General features: G+C 45.0%; 4 protein-coding genes across 9 annotated transcripts; 3 read left to right on the top strand and 1 right to left on the bottom strand.

The window, feature by feature from the left end:
• The first annotated feature begins 482 nt into the window (after nt 1–482).
• Nucleotides 483–5,034, top strand: LOC114431284 (aldehyde dehydrogenase family 3 member B3-like). Of its 4 annotated transcripts, XM_028398866.1 has the most exons (11): nt 992–1,006; nt 1,454–1,743; nt 1,836–2,005; nt 2,649–2,759; nt 2,838–2,958; nt 3,180–3,265; nt 3,348–3,429; nt 3,526–3,918; nt 4,003–4,169; nt 4,251–4,350; nt 4,461–5,034. In XM_028398866.1, exons 3-11 carry the CDS (start codon nt 1,844–1,846, stop codon nt 4,643–4,645), a joined length of 1,407 nt encoding a protein of 468 aa, XP_028254667.1. In that variant the 5' UTR covers nt 992–1,006; nt 1,454–1,743; nt 1,836–1,843; the 3' UTR covers nt 4,646–5,034. The 4 variants fall into 4 exon arrangements, with proteins under 4 accessions (XP_028254666.1, XP_028254668.1, XP_028254667.1 ...); XM_028398865.1 differs by lacking the exons at nt 992–1,006; nt 1,454–1,743 and adding an exon at nt 483–744; XM_028398867.1 differs by lacking the exon at nt 1,454–1,743 and having other exon boundaries at nt 929–1,006.
• Nucleotides 5,035–5,260: 226 nt separating this feature from the next.
• On the bottom strand, nt 5,261–7,761 carry LOC114431301 (ATP-dependent Clp protease proteolytic subunit, mitochondrial-like). Its single transcript, XM_028398887.1, has 7 exons — nt 7,660–7,761; nt 6,968–7,069; nt 6,718–6,789; nt 6,538–6,634; nt 6,252–6,439; nt 6,050–6,155; nt 5,261–5,948 (listed from the first exon to the last, which is right to left on the bottom strand). The coding sequence occupies exons 1-7, from the start codon at nt 7,669–7,671 to the stop codon at nt 5,710–5,712; spliced, it is 816 nt and encodes a 271-aa protein (XP_028254688.1). The 5' UTR covers nt 7,672–7,761; the 3' UTR covers nt 5,261–5,709.
• Nucleotides 7,762–8,374: 613 nt separating this feature from the next.
• LOC114431295 (guanine nucleotide-binding protein G(I)/G(S)/G(O) subunit gamma-5-like) lies at nt 8,375–10,573 on the top strand. 2 transcript variants are annotated; one of them, XM_028398880.1, is made up of 3 exons: nt 8,375–8,580; nt 9,405–9,533; nt 9,670–10,573. In XM_028398880.1, exons 1-2 carry the CDS (start codon nt 8,488–8,490, stop codon nt 9,528–9,530), a joined length of 219 nt encoding a protein of 72 aa, XP_028254681.1. In that variant the 5' UTR covers nt 8,375–8,487; the 3' UTR covers nt 9,531–9,533; nt 9,670–10,573. The 2 variants fall into 2 exon arrangements, with proteins under 2 accessions (XP_028254681.1, XP_028254682.1); XM_028398881.1 differs by having other exon boundaries at nt 9,683–10,573.
• Nucleotides 10,574–10,902: 329 nt separating this feature from the next.
• On the top strand, nt 10,903–21,131 carry LOC114431304 (histone-arginine methyltransferase CARM1). 2 transcript variants are annotated; one of them, XM_028398890.1, is made up of 16 exons: nt 10,903–11,084; nt 14,489–14,614; nt 14,904–15,010; nt 15,581–15,685; nt 15,803–15,913; nt 16,022–16,199; nt 16,332–16,422; nt 16,809–16,890; nt 16,973–17,058; nt 17,136–17,225; nt 17,316–17,453; nt 17,568–17,657; nt 17,776–17,888; nt 18,363–18,440; nt 18,556–18,624; nt 18,719–21,131. In XM_028398890.1, the coding sequence occupies exons 1-16, from the start codon at nt 10,943–10,945 to the stop codon at nt 18,856–18,858; spliced, it is 1,746 nt and encodes a 581-aa protein (XP_028254691.1). In that variant the 5' UTR covers nt 10,903–10,942; the 3' UTR covers nt 18,859–21,131. The 2 variants fall into 2 exon arrangements, with proteins under 2 accessions (XP_028254691.1, XP_028254692.1); XM_028398891.1 differs by having other exon boundaries at nt 14,492–14,614.
• The last annotated feature ends 423 nt before the right edge of the window (nt 21,132–21,554 follow it).

A 21,554-nucleotide genomic window follows, 5' to 3' on the forward strand; every position in this document is an offset into this window, starting at 1 on the left:
TTTTTCACTCTTAATTCCTTTTAATCTATAACTCTGTAGGTCTGTCAATTTTGATATTGTGAGAATAAAGTTTTTGTAACAATGCTGATTCACTGTATAGCTGTGATTTGATAACACACATGTACTGGTCAGGGTTACACATCCCACATTATGACCTCATCACTCCACATGCAGGAACAGGGAACTCCAGTATTTCTGACTTTAATTAAACAGTTTTCTAAAGGGGGAAAAACGTCATAATGTAGACTTAAAAACATCTTTAGTTCATATTTATTTAAAGCTTCAGGGGAAGAACTAAGTTCTGATTTGTAAATGGGGAGAAGAAGACTAAAACAAAGACAAACACTTTTATTGAGCCCTTAAACACTTCACCTTTGACCTCAGGCTGTCTCTGCTTTGGTTCGGGGTCAAAGGTTAACCCTTGCGGTGAATACTCTCGGAACCGAATAAACCATGATACTTTGGGGGTAAAGCTGAGGAAGCTGGGGGCCGCCAGGGAAAATACATCCGACATGAGGCACAGGCTGGTACCGCCTGAGCGGTCACGGCTCTCAGCTGACACGTCTTAGGACTAGTCCGTGGCTCGACCCAAACAGCTCCCCTCCCGTTTGCGAGAGCCCAAAAGAAGGTTGATCCAAAAACGCTGCTGCACCCGGAAGCGAGGAACGCCTTGATTAGCGCCTCAGCGGCAGGCTGGGTACGGCAGGCTAAGAGACGGAACACTAAGAGACGGAACACTAACAGGTGAGTGAACACTATTATTATTATTCTCTGTCCTGTCATCACATAACGAGCCCGAGAAGAACATCGCATCTTTTACGGACTGTGCGGACTGTTCATGTGACCACATGTGCTTCTGAGGGGGATTGTTTGCTAACACACACACACACACACACACACACACACACACCATTTACATCAGATTAAGCGTGGGTCAAATAAAAACTCCACGTGACATCTGCACGCGCCTTTTCACGGCTGCGCGAGAGGCGCGCGAGTCTCTTTGGTAAACGTCACATTTCAGATTTATTTCTAGTTTGTGTAAATGAAGAATGGCCCAGATTAAACAGATTAAACAGATTAAAATATCAAAGTCTTCGGTTAAATGCGGCGCAGAGATACTCAACACATGTTGTAGGTCTGTTGGGAAAGACTGGGCAGTCCCTGCTGGTGTCTACAGTCATTTACACTGAGCTGGCTAGCTAGCTGTGTGCTAGCTAACTAGCTGTAACTAGCTGTGAGCTAGCTAACTAGCTGTAACTAGCTGTGAGCTAGCTAACTAGCTGTGAGCTAGCTAACTAGCTAGACTTGTTTGGATTGTCTGGTATGTGTAGTTGATCATTGTGCCATGGGGTTCATGGGGTTCTGCTGCTGAGTCATTTGGACTGGTCTGCTGGGCTTTGTTCCAGGTGTCATCATTACCCTGTACAAACATGTGGTTCTCTCTTATTAGCCTTGGCAGGGCTGGTGCCCGGGGCTGATGCCTGGGGCTGGAGCTGGTGCCCGGGTCTGGTGCCCGGGTCTGATGCCTGGGGCTGGAGCTGGTTCCCGGGTCTGGTGCCCGGGTCTGATGCCCGGGTCTGATGCCTGGGGCTGGTGCCCGGGCCTGGTGCCCGGGGCCTGGTGCCCGGGTCTGATGCCCGGGTCTGATGCCTGGGGCTGGTGCCCGGGCCTGGTGCCCGGGTCTGATGCCCGGGTCTGATGCCTGGGGCTGGTGCCCGGGCCTGGTGCCTGCCTGCTAGTGTCTGTGGTTTCATTCATAGAGTGATGGATGCTTCCCTGTTCTCTGTCCACCAGTGTCTGGAAAGCTGAGCTGTGTTTCTCTGTCCTTCCAGGTGAAAGGATGGACTCCCACAGACAGGCTGTGGACAGGTTACGCTCTGCATTTCATTCAGGTGTCACGCTACCAGAGAAGTTCCGTCGAACACAGCTGACCAATCTCATGTCGATGATCAAAGAAAACGAGGAGCAGATTTTAACTGCGCTGCACAAAGACCTTGGCAAGGTAGCAGGCTTTGCATGAGTGCAACACGGTGATCCTCCCAGACATAAGTACACCAGGGAAGCCGGTTTTTCTTGTTTATTTCATCTGATCATGTTGATGTAATCAGTTACATGTTTTAAAAAGCTTGTAAAACACCTGTCTGGAAGTAAAGGTACATTTTCTGTCAACGGCTGTTAATAGTGACACCTGTGGCTGATTGTTGAACTGCAGTCAGTGCGCTGTCTGACATGACTGCACCAGCATTTACTCGAGTATAAGTTTCATGACAATGAATGCTATCAAGTGCTACATAGCTAGCTGGCTAACTGTTTTCTTGCATCACTGTTAATCTAATTCAATGCTGGCTAAAATCCAAAAGATGACAAGCTAACCAGCTGTCGTATCCATCCAGGGGTTATTGTTAAGCGAAGCTTTGCCTGCTGGCTGTCGCTTAGCTGAGCTCCGGTGTTGGTTAATTTATGTTGGTAGTGAATTCCGGGGCTAGATTAGTCTTTGAGTTTGGATGAATGTGACACTCACACATCAAGATAGTATTTTAAGTAGTTACATCACTAAGAAAATCATTGTTCTGAGCACATATTTATAGTGGTCTGCTACACAACAGCACTAATGTCTCATTGTGATTACTGCCTGTGAACAACAGCCAAAGTTTGAGGCCATCCTGTCTGAGATTGATATCGTCCTCAATGAGCTGCATTACGCCATCTCTAACCTGACGAGCTGGATGCAGCCAGAGTATGTCAGCAAAAATCTTGTAGGTACCACAATGATTCATCTGTGCGATGACGTGAATACACTGCTTTTATATATATTTTTATATCATTGTATACAGGCGACAAAACTTGATGACTGTTCTGTCCGCCGGGAACCATTCGGAGTTGTGCTGATCATTGGGGCATGGAACTACCCCCTGCAGCTTCTTACCCTGCCCATGGTTGGAGCCATTGCTGCAGGTATCATCCATGAGATCCAGTGTTGGGCTTCATTGTGTTTGTTTTGTGTTAATAATAGAATAAGGTTAGTCGTAGCAGACGGCGGAGACGGAAGGAATGCATAAACAGGAAAGACGTGGAATGTGAACTTGCAAGCTTCTTGTATGTTGTTGTTCAAGTGCTACCACCACAAATGATACCAACTCTGACACTGATGATCGATGGTTGTTGTCTCCAACCAGGAAACTGTGTTGTCATCAAGCCTTCAGAGGTTAGCGCAGCCACAGACAGTCTGATTGCAGAGCTTATCCCCAAATACCTGTCTCAGGTAAAGTATCTAAATGTTGGCAAGAAATACCAACCAGAGGGCAACTTCGGATTGACAGAGATCGGACTCTTTAATTGGACAGGACTGTTACGCAGTTGTTCGTGGTGGAGCAGAGGAGACCAAGGCCCTGCTGCAGATTCGATTTGACCACATCTTCTACACAGGTAAAGCCAGTGTTGGAGCGCTGCTCGGCCCTTAGTTTGTGCTAGTAAAGCATTTGTCCACCTGTGTGTAACTTTGACTCTTCATGTCTCTTGTAGGCTCTCAGAGTGTAGCGCGTAGCATCATGCAGGCAGCTTCAGTCCACTTGACCCCTGTGACATTGGAGCTTGGCGGCAAGTGTCCCGGCTTGATATATGGTCGCATAAACATCACAGCTGCAGCGCGGCGTTTGGTGTGGGCCAAATTTTTCAATGCTGGCCAGAGCTGCGTGGCTCCGGACTACTTGCTGTGCACAGCGGCTACTCGGGACGCCCTGCTACCTGCGCTGAGTCAAGCACTGGAGGACTTCTACGGCAAGGAGCCTCAGAAGAGCCCCGACATGTCCCGCATCGTGTCTCTTCGTCACTGGTCTCGTCTGATAGAACTGCTTGGGAAGACCAGCGGCAAGGTTGTTGTGGGAGGAGAGCGTGACCAGGAGGATAAGTACATAGGTAGGTTTAGAAGCTCTTGTATGCACCCAGAATGTAGCCTGCCCCTTGCACAGTGAGCGCTAGTAGACTCTTCCAATATGTTAGCTCCAACAGTGGTGGTGGACGTGGCTGAAGACGATGTCCTGATGAAGGAAGAGATCTTTGGCCCCATTTTGCCCATCATCACGGTGGAGTCTGTGGAAAAAGGCATCGACTTTGTCAACCGCAAAGAGAAACCTCTGGCCCTCTATGTTTTCTCTGACGAATCCTCTGTAAGAACACAAAACTGCAGAATCTCACCTTTAGAGCTGCATTCGTACTGCCCGCTGGTTTAAACCACACTGTCTCCCAAGGTCGTAAAGACCGTGTTGGAAAAGACCAGCAGTGGAGGATTCTGCTCCAATGACGGCATCGTCCACATGACACTGCCCACTCTGCCCTTTGGAGGAGTCGGTAGGTGTAGCCCTGGTTTGAACGGACTTTAGATGCATGTTTCATTAGTCTGTTTGCAGCCTGGTCTAGGTGTTACTTTTCCCATTCCGTGTCCCTTTTTTGTTTCTCAGGTGCCAGTGGTTGGGGCAGTTATCACGGCCGTTGGGGCTTTGAGACGTTCAGCCACCGGCGAGCCTGCATGCTACGGGGCTGGGCTTTAGAGAGGCTCAACGGCCTGCGTTACCCTCCGTACAGCGAGGACAAGCTGAGCTGGCTGCGCTGGACCACCTCGCCCAAAAGCTGCACGCTCATGTGACGATGGGACGGCTGCGTGTGTGTAAGAGAGAGAAGATGGAGGATTTTTTTACATTGTAAGAGTGTGAATGAAATAAGAATACTGTGTGGATATTAACATCTCTTTTCCTAGTGCAGACGCTGTTTAATAATAACTTTTACAGGAGATTTTAAGGAGTATCTTATCCTACTTTCTCTTAACTTTACTGATGGTGTCCTTACTTTAAACTGACTCATAAAGCCAGCTGTGCCTATCTTTGCTGTTTGTTTGCACTGAGTTCACCACACATAGAATTATGTTTAAAGTGTTTTTAACAACCTCATTTGAACGTCTTTCTGTATGTCTTGTCAGTTTTCCCCCAGTGTATATCTTTTAATTCCGTGAATAAACTTTGACATTTTTACTTCTAATGCTACAAAACTTCTTTCAAAAAAAAATCACAGAAACATTTAGGTCAGAACAAGCTGATGATATGCAGCTGAAAACCTGCACTTTTATAGAATGTTAATGAATCTAGTCGTTAAAGTACCAGCAAGTAGCTTTCTTTGAGTTTAAACATTGTTGGAATCATTTGACATAATAAGCACACGTAACAGAACGTGTCAACTTTCTTCCAGTTGTAGTCGGGAGGGGCTGGATGCAAAGTCAGACAATTACGGATCCAGACAGGAGGGCAGGTTTTGTGATTTGTGGTGGAAATTATTATATTTATTACAAATATGAAATTATCAAATACAAGTAACCGGCACTCTTCAGTTCAGGGAAAACATGGCTCTGCAGACCTAACAGGTTAACTCCCGCTCTCCTAAACATAACTTCATGTACAGAGGATATGTTTGTGCACTAATTACCAGGCTCCAGTTGTTTAGCCGTTCTTTCAGCATTTCTTTAATTTCATGGACAACAGGAAATGGTATCTTAATCATAAAAACCTGTACCTTCATGAATATATGTAGACTCTACAGTGCTGACAAGGGGGAGGGGTCTACTTCAGAACCGAGATACACTGTGAATGCTGCATTTTGCTCTCAGAACCATTAGAACCTGCAGAGGGGCTTTCAGATCTCAGATGTGCTGTGTTCAGTTCATGGTTCAGGTTTGTATGAGGAGGGGGAATTTGTGCCTGGGGAGGCCTGCTCCGGGGATGCAGACTCTGGTTGGGGTGAGGGACTGGCTGCTGCTGCTGCTGCTGCTGCTGGCTCTTTCTGCACCAGCTCTGGTTCATCCTGTCCTGCCTGTGGTGGGTGGACAAGGACCCGGTCAATGAGACCAAAGTCCTGAGCCTCCATGGGGCTCATGTAGCGATCCCTCTCCATCACACCCTCTGGAAGAAAGATACAATATTTAGTTGAGATTGAGATATTCTAGGCCCAGTTGGAGGCAGCAAAACAAGCTAAATCACGTTGACCAGCCGTGCAAACATACCAATAGTTTCCAGCGGCTGCCCTGTGTGTTTGGCATAGATGTTATTAATCTGCCTCTTCAGCTTCAGGATCTCCTCTGCCTGGATGGCGATGTCTGTGGCCTGACCCTGTGCACACAGCCAAGTCTCTTAACTTTCTTCATGTTCAAACTTTGTCACCTACCACCCCATGTATGGATTTCAGTATTAAAAGGTCAGCCTTACCCTGGCGCCCCCGGAAGGCTGGTGAACCATGATACGTGCGTTGGGCAGGGAATGCCTCATGCCTGTTGTCCCTGCTGCCAGCAGCAAACTGCCCATGCTGGCCGCTTGGCCAACGCACCAGGTGGAAATGGGATTAAGGATGTACTGCATGGTGTCGTAAATGGCCAGGCCTGCTGTCACCACACCACCTAGAAGGCAGAGGAGGAGGCGCTGTCATGGCACGAATTTAATGCTTCATAGACTTTTTTTAACCCTTCTATGTGGTTTTCTTTGCTAAGAGTCATACCAGGACTGTTGATGTACATGTGGATGGGCTTGTTGTTGCTCTCTGACTGTAGAAAGAGCAGCTGGGCAATAACCAAACTGGCTACAGAGTCATCAATCTGAGGGAGAGTAAACAATATCAATCGCCCTGAAAATATGTTGAAAAAAAATCAACAAAATCAACGTCCAAGATGACACTTACGGGACCCATTACACAAATGATTCTCTCCCTCAGGAGCCGAGAATAGATGTCATACGCTCGTTCTCCTCTACCCTAAAAAAACAACAATGGGACAGATTATTTTAGGAGCTTTATACCTGCAACTGTAAAACAATAACTGACTTCTAATGCAGCTACACTGACTTTTTATTACGTTGTTAATACCAGTAACATGATCATAGTCAAAAGGAATAAGGCTCCATCAGCATTTCTTTCCTCTTTTCTCACTCACCGTCTGCTCCACAACTATGGGTATTAGGGGGCTCTTCCATACGGGACTGTGGTGGATGCACCTGCTGTGTTTCAGCGTCAGCCCCCCGATCTGCAACACCTTCTGAAAGACAAAAATAAAAATGTTATTGTCACATTTTACAGTACAGTACTATGCTGAAGAACCCCAAAAAACGTGTATGACAAAAACAAAACAGTTTTCATGATCAGAAACACTACAAAGTGAAACACTACTCATAAAATTGAATAATTTCATTTATATAGAAAACAACACTCATATGTTTATAACTAGATAATTTGTTGATTCTGAGCTTCTGGTCATTAAAATAACTAGGTAATTAAAAACGTGTAATATGTTTAACATTTGTTTTAAAGAGTTTGGCTCGTAAAGAACTTTAAAAACCATCTTAAGTCAGTCTACTCTCGATCATAACCTTCGTCAAAACGTAATGCTTTGATATTTAAAAAAGCAGAGTGAGATAAACGACACAAATATGATGTTTGCTGTATTTTTCTAAACATTTTAGCTTGGCAGGTTTAGAGGTTGCCTTGAAGCAACGTTACACAAGCTGCTAGCTAACACGCTCAACACGACATGCTGCTGTTAAACCCTGTCGACATATTTGTTATCGACATGTTTTACATGTTCTTCCGCTGACTGTCATGTTGTCAAAAAAATATTTAAATACTCACTCGTAACAGCATTTTTGAAAGTATTTCGGGTCTCACTCCCCCTATGTGTGACCCCTCAACTACACCGGAAACAGTTTTAGCTTGACCTCTGAACTTCCGGTTTCTTCTTCTTCGTCGTTATTGCTTGTTGACAAAAACAAAATGGCGCTATACCGCCACCACCTGCCGGCACAGTTTCTTCTTCTGGTTTTAAAAACACAATTCGTGCATTGTAATAGTTTAATTTATCGTATCGACATTATAGAAGCATTCATTTAAAAAAAAAATCCTAATTATGAGGTCATGTGTGTTTGATTCTCTGCCTCGAGCAGACCTAAACCCTTAATAGTTTTCCCAATGAAGCAAAAATAAATGTATGATCACCACTGTGATTATTATAGACAATAGAAGCTGTTGACTCCACTCTATTAATTTATATATTTGTAAAAATAAAGAAATTAAACCCCCTCCCTTTTAAGGTTTGCTTGATATTCTAATGAATTTAGGCCACATCATGTTTTCAAAAACAAAATAAAATGTAACCCCATCGTCACACGTTATTCAGGCGTGATCTTTATTGGGTGATTCATAAATGATTCTTTCAGGGTTACATGCAATAATCATGTAATATCCAAATGCAGTACTAGTTACTACTAGTGTTATTGATATAACAACCGGTGTGAGGTCCACTTTCTCCGCCATGAAGACGCTTTTTATTTTGAAAGTTTGGACCGGAAGAAGTGTTTCCTCGCAGCCAGGAGCTGAAACAGAAGACTCGGCTGACTTTCTGCTTCTTCACTCTGCGTGTGTGTGTGTGAGAGAGAGAGAGACTATTAATCGGATTTAATCATGTCAAACAACAGCGCCGCCAACAGCAGCTTAGTCCTTGCCCAGAAGGCAGTGAAGCAGCTTCGCCTGGAGGCCAGTGTCCGGCGGATAAAGGTAAAAACTTTAGAGTTAAACTTTCACATCTTAAAGTTTGACACCACCGTTAAAGTTTACTGTAAACTCTGCTGCGCGCGTGACTCCTGCTCTCGAGCGCATCCTGAGCTCTAATGCGGCGCGCGAGGCAGCTAATTAAGCTCTGTCAATTAGCTGTTTGTTACACAGCTGCAGAGAAAAGTCCTTGAAAAGTCCAGCTCAGAGGAAACTGATGGAACACAGAAAGAAGTCAGAGTCATAGTTTCAGTGTTAGTCGTTCAGAAAACATGGGGTGTGTGACTTCCTGCTGTGCCGGGGCTGGAGACAGACGTCTCTCTGCCAGTGGAGCACAGTGATCGCTTTGTTGATTGTGCTGTGTGTGTGACTGCTGTGATTCTTGGTGGCTCCTTATTTTAGAACAGTCATGCTACTTGAAGTGTCTTGGAGAGAAGGGGTGGTGCACTCACAATAAAGAATTATTACAGAGAAGTTTTGCACACAAACTTCTTCCAATTAGTTTCCCATATGAGACTGTGTGTGGGAATCACAGCCACTTGATAAGGTACTAACCCTTCTCTGCCAGGTTATCAGCTAGCATGGCCATTCATTGTGTCATTGTGATCACTGCTGTCACCCTGTTGACGTCACTATGGCGTCATCAGGGTTATTTTCTGGGTCTGAACGTGTTCACGGTGAAAAATCTTATTGTGCTTCAACATGACATCTGGAACAACATGTATCTGACACCATGTTGCAACAACAGTCTGCAGTCCACAGGATCACAGCTGGAGCATGTCGAACCTCAGCACCGCTGCTTTAACACTCCTTCTCTTTACATGGTTCAGGTTTCTCAGGCTGCTGCAGAACTGAAGGCCTTCTGTTTGCAAAATGCCCACAAAGACCCTCTCCTGACCGGGGTGCCCTCCAGTGATAACCCCTTCAGGCCTCCCAAGTCATGTGTCCTCTTCTGAGGGGTGGGCATTGCTCTTTTTTACACTGATAAATCTTTTGAATACTCTTAAAATATCTGCTTTTCTTCCTCTCTTCTGCCATGTTTTTTTAAGAGCACAAGACACCCCTGCAAGCTAAAGTTCTTTCTCGTCTTTGCAGGGCACCTGATCAGGGCTCCTGATCATTCCCATGTGGATTTCTGTCATGTGCACTGCCGCTGCTGAAGATAAGGAAGACAAGACACTACACACACATTCTGGGATGGTTGTCTTTGTGGGGACATTCCATAACACCTTTCCCTGACCCTAACCATCACAACTAAGTGCCTAACACTACAACCAGGTGTAAGCCTTCAGCTGTTTAAAGGGGTATCCAAACGGTCCCCACTTTGAAGGTCTGAAACTCAAACTAGTCCTCATAAAGATGGTTAACTCACAAATACACACAAATTCATATATTACACGCCGTTTCCTGCTGGGTTTGGATTTAAGTCCATGTAAGGACGACATGTTAGTAATACTGGACACACACAGGCGGCTGTCGGGTGATGCAGCTAAGGAGACATTTAGTCAGTGTTTTGCATTTATGTTGGCAATTGTGTTCAATCTGTTCACACACAAGGTCACCTGTCCCCTTTTAAAGCCATGACTCTGTTGTATGACCTGTTGGTGTTCACTAATATCTTTCCACTGTCTTTTCTACATATGTTTTACATTTAAATGATTGCATTTGGCGTCACTGCACTGACGTTTCCTTTCAGACACAGCGAGACAAAGTTCAAAATAACAGCTGATGTTTATCTATGCTTGTTTATTTTGAACGACAGCTGTAATCAATTATTCATTATTAAGTCATTATGACTAATCTTTTAACACACTGTAGCATACAAATATCTTCTTATCTGTTTCTGTTCTAATTTCTGTTTTTATGTATGTGAATTTATGAACAAGCATGTTATGTTATCTGACACATCAAATTTGTCTTATTGCCTGTACCATTGCTGGAATCATTTTGAATCATTTTCTCCAACTGCTGATTTGAACACATTAAATTATTATTACTACAATATTTTTGTCAAGAGTTTTTTCTTTTAATAATGCAGCTATAAAATGTGTCGTTACAGTTGTTTGATTTTTTTATATGTATATTTTTATTTTTGTATATTTTTATATATATATTTATTTTTTTATATGTATGATTTAAATTCTGTTTTATTTGAAGGATTATTATTTTTTAGAGATTAAAAACGTATCAAAACTCTGGATTGGATAACGTGTTTCATGACGTCATGGTAGTAGTGTTTACGTAGTACCCTCTTCGCGACGCGTGGTGTCGCTGTTGGAGCAGCTTATCACGCTGGTGCCCTAACTGCCTCCAGCAGTGCGTGGTTGGACGTGAGCGCCACCGACCTGTCTCTACTTCCAGATCGAAGATGGCGGTCTCGGTGTTCCGCGGCGTGCGGCTCCTCTCCATTGGAGACGCGAATGGAGACATTCAGCGGCACTCGGAGCAGCAGCCCCTGCGGTTAGAGGTGAAAACCTCACAGGATTCAGCCCTGATCAATCTCTCCAATGGTGAGTTGACCTTTTTGCTGCAGCGGCTCCTCCGGACGCTCGGCCTCTCATTTAACTGCTATTACTATGCAATGCTAACGCTAATCTGGTTAGCGTTAGCCTCCAAGAAGCTAGCCCATCTTGAGAGACCACGTCGCCTCCCCCTGCACGAGGGAGCCCCGTAAACTCTTCTGATTTTCGCTAACTTCGCCTCTCACACATTATTATAAGTTCACCGCCTTAGCGGCCTTAGCGACCACAGAAACACACCGCAACAGTTAGCTCCGTTAGCCCCATCAGTGCAGCACAGTAACGGACTTTAACGCTAGTTAAACAATGCTACTAGCTAACGTGCAGCAGCCGTTCGGATCTAACGTTTTCTGCCATTGACGCTTTCCCCACAAACATCTGTGGTACATCGCCCTCCTTATCGTTTACAGACCCGAGTATTTGTGTGTTTAGCTCGTAAACTAGCTTCTCTGAATGCTTGTGGAGCCGAGAGCAGAGGGCATCACTCCTGACCCGGGCCGCCTCTGCTGCGGTCTCTCTGTGGTTAGCCGTTAGCTTATAGAAAATCAAATGATACTTTTGAATGCGTGTACTTGTAGGAAGAAAAAATCTGTCTTGGTGTTTAAATGTGGTGCAGCGAGACCGGGCCCTCATTACTTATGCATTCATCTTTGTTCTCATTGGAACAAAAGCCGGGTCCCCGCCGCCTCCTGCGTCCCTCCTGCGGGGGAGCAGCGTCACAGCCGCGCTGCTCTTCAATGGGATGTCCCGCTGAAAAGAAGCGCTGCTGCGGGGTCCAGCCTGAAAGAAAGGCACGGCTTCAGAAAAGGATTCTTTTGAAAGGAGTTCTAGTGAATTATATGGAGGACCCCCCCCAACACACACACACACACACACACACACACACACACACACACACACACACACACACACACACACACAGCTCATTGAAGTGCAGCTACTAAATGAACAACCTTTAATTATGAGTGGAAATGCATTACAGTTAAAGTGTTAAAGTATATAATAGTAATTGTAATGAACTGCCCAAAGTTAGATATAGGAATACTCAGTGTGAAAAGTAATAAAATTATCATAATTTAATCTATAGTCTTGTGGCATTATGGTGCATTTGGTAATTGGACACCCATGTATAGCTTTAGTCATATTTAAAATGCAGTCATGTCGTTTCCTGGTACTTTTTTTGCAAGGTTTTTAGGCATCACTGCTCAGATTGTTATGATCGGTAGGCCTTCTCTACATCAGCATGATCATCCCTGTAAGATAGCCCTTTAAAAGCATCAGTGTGAAGTAAACTCGTGTTTTCATGTCAGAAATAAGGCTTTGGTAGCTGTAAGAAATTTTCATTGTAAAACAAGCAAAGCTCAAAGAATTGCTAATATGTCTCAGTGCAGTTTAAGCTAAGAAGATGTCCTAATTAGAATTCTGTTTTCTGTCTGATTGGTTTTCTTTCATAAGAGCCACCTCGGGCTGTTAGTGTGTGACTGCACATTGTCCAGTAACGTACAAAGGCTGTGCATTCACGGTGCAGAGCCCCAGGACCAAGCTTCACGTCCATTTCGGTGTGTCTGAGCCAGTGAGAAAAAGACGTGTAGAAGAAACAGCTTAGTGAAAAATAAGCAATAGTGATTGTTTTCAAAGACGACAGCTGCACTGACTCGTTTCGCTGAGGTTCCAGTCGGATATCATCGGGACAAACAGGCCCGTTTCTCTCACTGAAATGCAGAAGTAAAGAGAGGAAGAGGGAATTTTTGTTTGGTTAAAATAAAATGTCATTACAGCAATTAAAGGGAAGGCCACAGATTCAACACAAACTCAGCCAGTTTAACTTTGGTGATGCCAGGACAAGGACAAATCCCTGTGACATGAAAAACTGCATTATGACCTGCAGTGTGCAGCCAGTCTGCTCCTGACTTGTTGTGAGTTTGTGTATCAGGTATTGAGGGTAGTATGTGTGTTTGTAGGTCAGAGGGAACACACACGACACAGATGTGGCGTCTGATTTCAGTGCAGTATTTTGTGATTGTTTTTGCGGATTAAAGTTATAAATAGGACTCGCACTGTGATCTTCTCTGTGGGACTGTGTTCTCTGAGATGGGTGAACATGTTTGGTGCATTTCCTCCTTTGGCAGCCACTTTGCATACAGATTTCTTTTTTGCAAACTGGATATCCATCCTTGCGGATAACTCCCTCCTGTTCGTTTTTGGGATATTCAAATTAATCCCATGCTGCTTGTTTTAATTTTGTTTTCAGTAGGGGATAGAGCCTTGCTTCCATTTTCTTTCTGCTGCATGTGTGTCTGACGGGCAAGGACGCACCGTCCAGTTGCATTTATTTAAAAAAAAAATACCATCAATAAGCAAATAAATCTGATATGATTATATCAGATTATATCTGGTGTTCTGCTCCTGTCCTGTCACTGGTTCAGCAGTGTTAAGTGTCTGACTGGAGAACTTGCTGAGGTGCATGGCTGGCTTTTGTCCCAGAAGATGCATCTCTCTAAATCTGAGGTACTGCTCTCAATCCCTTAATAGACGCTGGATTAGCTCAGGCTGCTTTATGAGTCTTCACTGTTGCAGCTTCACACCCAAGCTGTTTTTCCTGCTTGGAGAAATATTTGCTTAGCAAAGTTTTACAGAAAGGATTCTGTCTGCCTGAGTTTTATTTCTGGAACTTTCTTGTTATTGTTGCTTGGTACATATATTTATTAAAACCAAGGAACACGTGAGGTGTTTCTTCTGCTGGAACATTAGACTGTAGTATTCCCTTGCACTGAACATGCAAATATTTTTTTCAAGCATCAAATATTGATTAATGCACAGTAGAAAACAGCCTGCAGCAAATGCACCGGTTCCTCCTCTTTGAGGAGCATTTTATTGACCAGCTGGAGAAGACAAACTGAAGAATGACCGAACCTTTAAAAATATTTTTTGGAGAGTGTTTAGGGACAGGGTGATACACGGTTAGTGTTGGACTGCTTGTTGGGCTTAAGCCAGATTACAAGAATTTATTCTTGTATTCCTGGTGGGCTGATAAATAACCTACATATAGATTCCCCTTAACTTGCCATTTCACATCCTCTTGTACAGACAACATTTAGCCTTTCTAGAGATCCCTCTGCAGCATGTGTGCGCAGAGATAAAGAGGCTGAGGCTGCATTGTGTTCATCTCTCCCACACAGGGACAGGTTGCGATGAAGCTGAATTATCAGGCTGAATGTGTGAGTCAGTCCTCTTTGGTTGTCATGCAAAATGCTGGTTACTAATGAAATCAAATTTCAAAATCAGCGTTAGGCACCAAGGAATCCACGCATCAGAAAGTTGTAACAGCCTTTGCAGATTGTTCATATTGTTTCAGACATGCAAGTTAACTCTTAATTGTCTCCCATTTTTCCAAGGAGAGGATGCAAGTGTATTCAAGTGTTCAGTTTCCAGGGAGACGGAGTGCAGCCGCGTGGGGAAGCAGTCATTCATCATCACACTGGGCTGTAACAGCGTCCTGTTGCAGTTTTCCTCACCTGCAGGTACACACAAACACCTCGACATAATGAGACTTGCTGCACAAAGTGTAAGAGGTAGGAAAGCACAGGAGCACTTTTTGTATTATCATGTGAGTCTAGGAACATGGAAGTGAATGCTTTGATCTAACTTCCCTTTATTTAACCTTAAACCATTCCAGCTGTTATATATAGACATATAGACAGCTGTTTAGGGTCGGTCATCAACCAATCTCTTGCTGATAAAACGTCTCAGACACAAGTTCAACAAAAGGTAAAGAACAACAACAACATGTAAGCGTGTGCTCCGTTTCAGACTTTCAGTCGTTTTATAACCTCCTTAAGAACTGTCGTGGGCATCTTGGTGAGAACTCGGCCTTCAGTGACAGAACAGAGGAGTCCTCTGCTGTACAGTATTTCCAGGTGAGACACACACACACATTAATCTGATGTCTTGGATTTTGAAAAAGGGCATACTAGACTTGTGTGTGTCTTTAATTCTATCAGTTCAGATTGACAGGTTTGTGACACATGCTGCCTTTAAAGCAGAGAACAATAATCACTGTTGACTATTTTTAGATCATTCATTATTGGGATGTTCACTCAGTAAGAGGCTGTTTTTGACTGCCAGTCTGTCCTCGGGGTTTAAAAATACAGCAGATCTGTTCTGAGTGGTGCCTTCCTTCCTACTATAGCAATATATGCTGCTCGCATAAGGTCACTGTGGTATTATTGGTGAGGCTGTTTGTAACATGTCCATCTGTTTCGATGCTTTGTGGTTGGATCCTCTCCAGTTCCCCTCACAAGTTTGTGTCTCCAGCCTAGCCCATCAGCACTCAAACATCTCCCAAGTGGTTTTTTCTCATGTTTTAAAAAGAGTACCTTCCAAATTAAAAGCCTCTTTATGAGATATCCAGATATTTTCGTATATCCAAAGAGTTGCTTGAATGATGTTGCCTTCGCTGACCAGTTTCTGTTCTTGGATTTCTGCAGTTTTACGGCTACCTCTCCCAGCAACAGAACATGATGCAGGACTATGTTCGGACAGGGACTTACCAACGGGCCATTCTCCAGAATCACACTGACTTTAAGGATAAGGTAAACTGAGCATTTAATAAATCCGCAGTCTCCTTTTTGTGCACTTGAGCTCTTCTTGAGTGGAGAATTTTGCCGCTGTAGGTATTGCTTGTAGTAACTGTAGGCTCCTTTCTCCAGGTGGTGCTGGATGTGGGTTGTGGCTCGGGAATCCTGTCTTTCTTTGCAGCTCAAGCTGGAGCCAGGAAGGTCTATGCTGTGGAGGCCAGCACCATGGCACAGCATGCTGAGGTACACAGATTTGTGCTGGTTTCATTAGCCTACAGTCTTGCTGACCTTTCATTTAAATGTATAAAAAGGAGCGACCTGGTCCTAGCTGAGGTATTCTTTGCCCTACAGCTTCTGGTGAACAGTAACCGTTTAGGGGAGCGCGTAGTCGTCATTCCTGGGAAGGTGGAGGAGGTGACGCTGCCTGAGCAGGTGGACATCATCATCTCAGAACCCATGGGTTACATGCTGTTCAATGAACGCATGCTGGAGAGCTACTTGCACGCAAAGAAGTTTCTCAAACCCAGCGGTGAGTCGTTTTTGGGACCTGATTGCATTGGAATGTGGAAAAACCAGATAAGAGTAGCTGTTGAATCTTTGGCAAGCACACACAGATGTAAAGTGTATGTAGCCTAATATTTTATGACTGTGGGTGTTTCAGGTAAAATGTTCCCCACGATCGGAGACGTCCACTTGGCCCCTTTTACAGACGAACAGCTCTACATGGAGCAGTTCACCAAGGCCAACTTCTGGTAAGAAAGGAAAGGGGGTCCTTCCGAGGAGAGGACACAGTTTAACTTTATCTTTAAGGAACAGTATTCATAATTTATGTGAAGCCATCAAAGCCCACAGTACTCCCCCTGTTGTTGACATTCAGTGGTTGTGAACTCAAAGCACAGGTCCTTCTGTTGTATTTAAAACCGGTTTCCTCTGTACGCTCGTCTTTGGTTGGCGGACTGGTTCTGAAGTGAAACAAACAAAGTTGGAATCGTTTCTAAGGATTGTCACTGCACTAGTTTTGTGTTTACTCTGCTATAAATACGGTGGATGTGGTGTAGCATCTAAAGCGCTGGAGCTGTGACACTGATGATTAATACAGTGGGGCTGTAAACAAAAACCAACTCTCATTTGCCTTCAGGTACCAGCCCTCCTTCCACGGTGTAGACCTCTCTGCTCTGCGGGGGGCAGCAGTGGATGAGTATTTTCGCCAGCCGATTGTGGTATGTTTTCAGTCTGTGGGAAAAGTGTGTGTTTTTGTCAGAACACTAATAAAACCTGAGCTGTTCTGCTGCTTTCCTGCAGGACACGTTTGATATCCGTATTCTGATGGCCAAGTCGGTCAAATACACAGTCAACTTCCTGGAGGCCAAAGAGGAGGATCTGTACAGGTGTGTGTGTGATTTAATGTGTGCACATGAAGTGGATGAAGCGGTCTGTTTAACAAACGCTTCCTTCTTGGTTGCAGGATAGAGATTCCCTTCAAGTTCCACATGATGCACTCAGGTCTGGTGCACGGCTTGGCTTTCTGGTTCGATGTGGCATTTATGGGATCAGTGTAAGTTGATCCTGCACGGTCTGAAGCTGTGTCTTTGAAGGAGTACTGTCGTACACTCACACATCCTTCTCGTGCCCTCTAACCCTGCAGGATGACAGTATGGCTGTCCACAGCTCCCACAGAGCCTCTCACCCACTGGTACCAGGTGCGCTGCCTCCTGCAGTCTCCCCTCTTCACCAAGGCTGGGGACACACTGTCCGGCACTGCGCTGCTGGTTGCCAACAAGAGGTATGATTGTCACTTTGTCTTTGCAGCATAATGGTTCTTGGACCTAAGCATGTATCACTAATAAAAGCTTGCAGGATGTGCATTATAGTGTGTCCTTCCTCTGCTTTCCAACAGACAAAGCTATGACATCAGTATTGTTGCCCAGGTGGACCAGACAGGATCAAAGTCCAGCAACCTCCTGGACTTGAAGAACCCCTTTTTCAGGTTAGTCGATTTCTTTATTGCACACGTGGATCTGCATCACACCGTTCACACAGTGTGTGGTTAGAAGCACATGTCTGTCTTCTCTCATGTCCAACCGGTCTGTTTTATGTATGTGCAGGTACACAGGCACCACCCCCAACCCCCCTCCTGGCTCACACTACACCTCCCCATCTGAGAACATGTGGAACACAGGGGCGGCCTACAGCATGAGTCAGGGGATGCCTGTATCAGGTGAACACACACAGAAACACCGGTGGATGAAAATGATCTTTCATCTGTTCACCAGGGCCTTCAGGTTTGCCAGCAAGTTTAGAGCAGGTTTAGTTGACAACACTGGAAGCTGCATTGACTGTGCTGTCAATTAAATAACTGAAAGGCCCTGCTCACGGTGTTAAAGCGCTATAGGATGGCTAGTCGGAATGTGTGAAGATCAACATCACACATGTGAGAATGTGGACGAGGAGTTTAATGCAATCATGTGGCGTCATACTTCAAGGGTCCTGATAACGTCAAAGGTCCAAGCAAGGTCCAAGGCGGTGTCTGTGGGGTCATACGGTTAACCCCTTTGGCCTTGTGCCTGGTGACCCCTGTCACTCAGTGTCTGCAGACCCTCCGCTGAGGAAAGCTGTGTATCATGAGGGGAAAAAGGTATGTGATGTCAGTCTGTAGTAAATGATGGGTCTGTTTCCTGTGCTCATTCTTCAGGGATGCCAGCAGCTTATGACCTCAGCACAGTCATCGGGAGCGGGCAGTCAGTGTCTCACAACAACCTCATCCCCCTGGGTATGAATCATGGCTGCCTCGTGTCTCGTGGGGCAACATGCCTCCATCTCTTACCTAATGTTCAGCTGGTCTCAGCGCCTACACTTCAGATGACATTGTTCCTCTCTGATTACAGTGAACACAGGAATTGTAAACCACACCCACTCCAGAATGGGCTCCATCATGAGCACAGGAATTGTCCAGGGTAAATCTTTCTGAACACACTTTCACTTTACTGGTCAACAGAATGTAACCCCGAGCACACTCAGTGTTGACTGTAATGCCTTTGCTTGTTCCAGGAGCCTCTACGGGGCAGTCGGGCCCCAGCAGCAGCGGTACTTACTATCCCGTCACCAACCAGTTCACCATGGGGGGTGCTGCCATATCCATGGCCTCACCTATGGTCATCCCCAGCAACACCATGCATTATGGCAGTTAAAGACCTAATTGACCTCCCGTGCCCCCGCATGACAAGAGAACCCTGATACCCCCCTCAACCCCACCCCGCTCCCCTTGACTGACCCACCAACTGCAGCCAAAACCAGTATACCAAATCCAGTGCTGTGCTGGCACTTCCTCCCCTTGTCCCCCTCTTTCTACTGTTGAGTCCATCACCAGATGAACGGTTGAACACTCGTATCCGTCCAGTCTCGCTAAAAGCATCAGTTCTCCCCTCACCTTGGATTTGTTCGGACTCTCCTCTCTGAGATGCACAGCCGGTGTCACCCAGCCTCCCTGGATTTCCACCCTTGCTTTCTCACCTCGTATCTTATTCCCTCCACCCACTTCCTTTACTGAGTTTTTTTTTCTTTTTGTGCGTGTCATGACCATCCAAGTGTTTGTCCTCCCTACGAAGCTTGTTGCCAGATACCAGCATCAGTCCGTTACCGTAGTTCTCCACACCTCCAAACCAGAGCAACAACGAAGCTCCACATTTGTACCTTAGGACATTATCATCATCCTGATCATCATCATCATCAGGGCTTCTCCTGGGCTGCCACCTTGGCTTTTCATATCAAATCCATCCTTCAAGAGACTGACTCGTCCCAGACAGACGTTCACTCTGCTCACTCCTCTACATGCACACATGTAGTTTGGTTTTAGGCAGGAGGCAGATATATCACAAATCAACCTCTGCCTCTTAGCCGATGTTCGGGTTCTGCTAGGAAGCATTTGATTTTTGGGAGAACGACACACTGGTCACCTTCCATGCTGTGAGGAAATGATGAGGAGCTGTAGGTTGTTGGTTCTAGTCCTCTTTGCTGATTCTTCAGCACACACTACATCGACTGGAAGTGACGAGGCTAGCCGCTCTTTCATGCTAGCATTTTAGTGTTCAGTAAATGAGTAAAGTCTGTCTTTTAAAACTTGCATGAATTTATATTAAAAGTTGTTGTTGAAGTTGTTAGCACAGTTTTTGTTTATGGCTCTTTAGCACATGATGTGAATCCGCTAGTTGCTAGCCTTGTCTAGTAGCATATATTAGAACAGGTAATTACCATCAAAAAATATCGGCCACTGATATTAACTTAACCAAAACAACAAGCTAAAAGATGGTAATAGGGTGCTGGTTGATAAGTATTGAAGATGTCATTGAAAATGAATGGATCCTTTAATGTAACGTTTCCTATGATGATGCATAGTTTGGACCTGCTGCAGGTTCTGATTTAAGACCTCAGAAGATTTCCTCTAGAGGACACTTCTTGAAACTAAAGGGTGTTCGCCCAGGTGGCAGAACGAACCTGCTTCCTCCTGAGGTCTCTCTGAGGTGGCACACTCACTTCTGCCGTCTAAAAATAAAACAAAAGACGGCTTAAAAATGAAACTAAAGCCTCTTTCACAACTTCTCTCAACATTTCTGTGTATGTAGTTGGTTTTGCTCCAGGGAAAATGGTCACTCTGCTGTTGACCTTTAGGGATGGGCAGTCTTAAATTTCTAGGGACCTATTTGAATTTATTCCTTATTCCCAACATGGAAGGTGACCTATGGAACAATCTAATGCCAAAAACCTTTCAACTGTCCATGTAGAACCTAAGTAGTCCTGTACCCCTGTAACATGAAAAACACGCCCTGCCACATTCGTCTACTCCTGCGTTACCCGTTTCTGTCGGAGAGGACATCCCAGCAGCTTCTCTCCATCCTGTCATGTGTTGAGCCAGATTGCTCCAGCACAGTTGGAAGAGGAGGATTTGGAGAACAAACCTGTAAGGACCACTGACCCAGGAGGTAGCCAGCTGGCTGCCGGAAAGAGAAAAGCTGTGCTGGATTGGCAGCGTCATAGTTTACATCCTCACTTCCCTCCCCTGCGTCCCCTCCTCCCTCTTTAGAGACTGAGACTGTCGCAAAGAGACTTCTGATGTCGAGGGGTGGGAGACGGGGCCAGTCCACCCACCTCCCTCCTCGTCTGTTCACTATGTATGACCTCCAACATATCATTGCCCCCCCCCCCCCCCCCCACTGCACCCAGCACCCTTGCCCAACTTTTATCAGTCAAGGAAAGAAAGACTGACACATTTATGCATCGCTTCCAGTGTCACAACTATTGGAATTTATGACTTAGTTGTAAGAGAGCTGAGGAAAAATGTCTCTTTGTAGGATTTACCTTTTGTTGTCTTTATTTTTGTTTTGTTTTGTTTTGTTTTTTTCCACAAAAACGACAAACAATTTAAAAAAAAGAGCAAATTAAATGTGGCGGAGAAGTTCCAAACTCACTCTGGAGTCAGGTGTTGTAGTACTTCTGGTTTGTCGAATGTGGACACAGCAGATGTTAGCCTCTAGTCATCCTGTCCCTTTTTGTCTGTGTAGTCAAATAGTGGCATCCACTTTGATTATGAAAAAAAGTGTCATGTTCTGTCATTTCTGTGTGTTGACCAACCAGTAATAACACCTTTCTCACTGTCTGACACTGACTCTTCTGCTCCAGACACAGATAAAGTCACTGTCCTGAAGACTGTGGTGGTGGTGGTGGTGAGCATCATGGAACGCAATTAGTTAGCTTAGCATAAAAACCAGGAAACAGTGGCTGCATTTATAATTAGCATTCCCAAAATGCTGGGCTGTTATTTCTAAGTCATCACTCTGTGATCTAAACACTATTCTGATCAGATACATGTGTACATACACTTGTGATTTCT

Source organism: Parambassis ranga, unplaced genomic scaffold, assembly GCF_900634625.1.
Source record: "Parambassis ranga unplaced genomic scaffold, fParRan2.1 scaffold_66_arrow_ctg1, whole genome shotgun sequence".
In the NCBI taxonomy this organism is placed as follows: domain Eukaryota; kingdom Metazoa; phylum Chordata; class Actinopteri; family Ambassidae; genus Parambassis; species Parambassis ranga.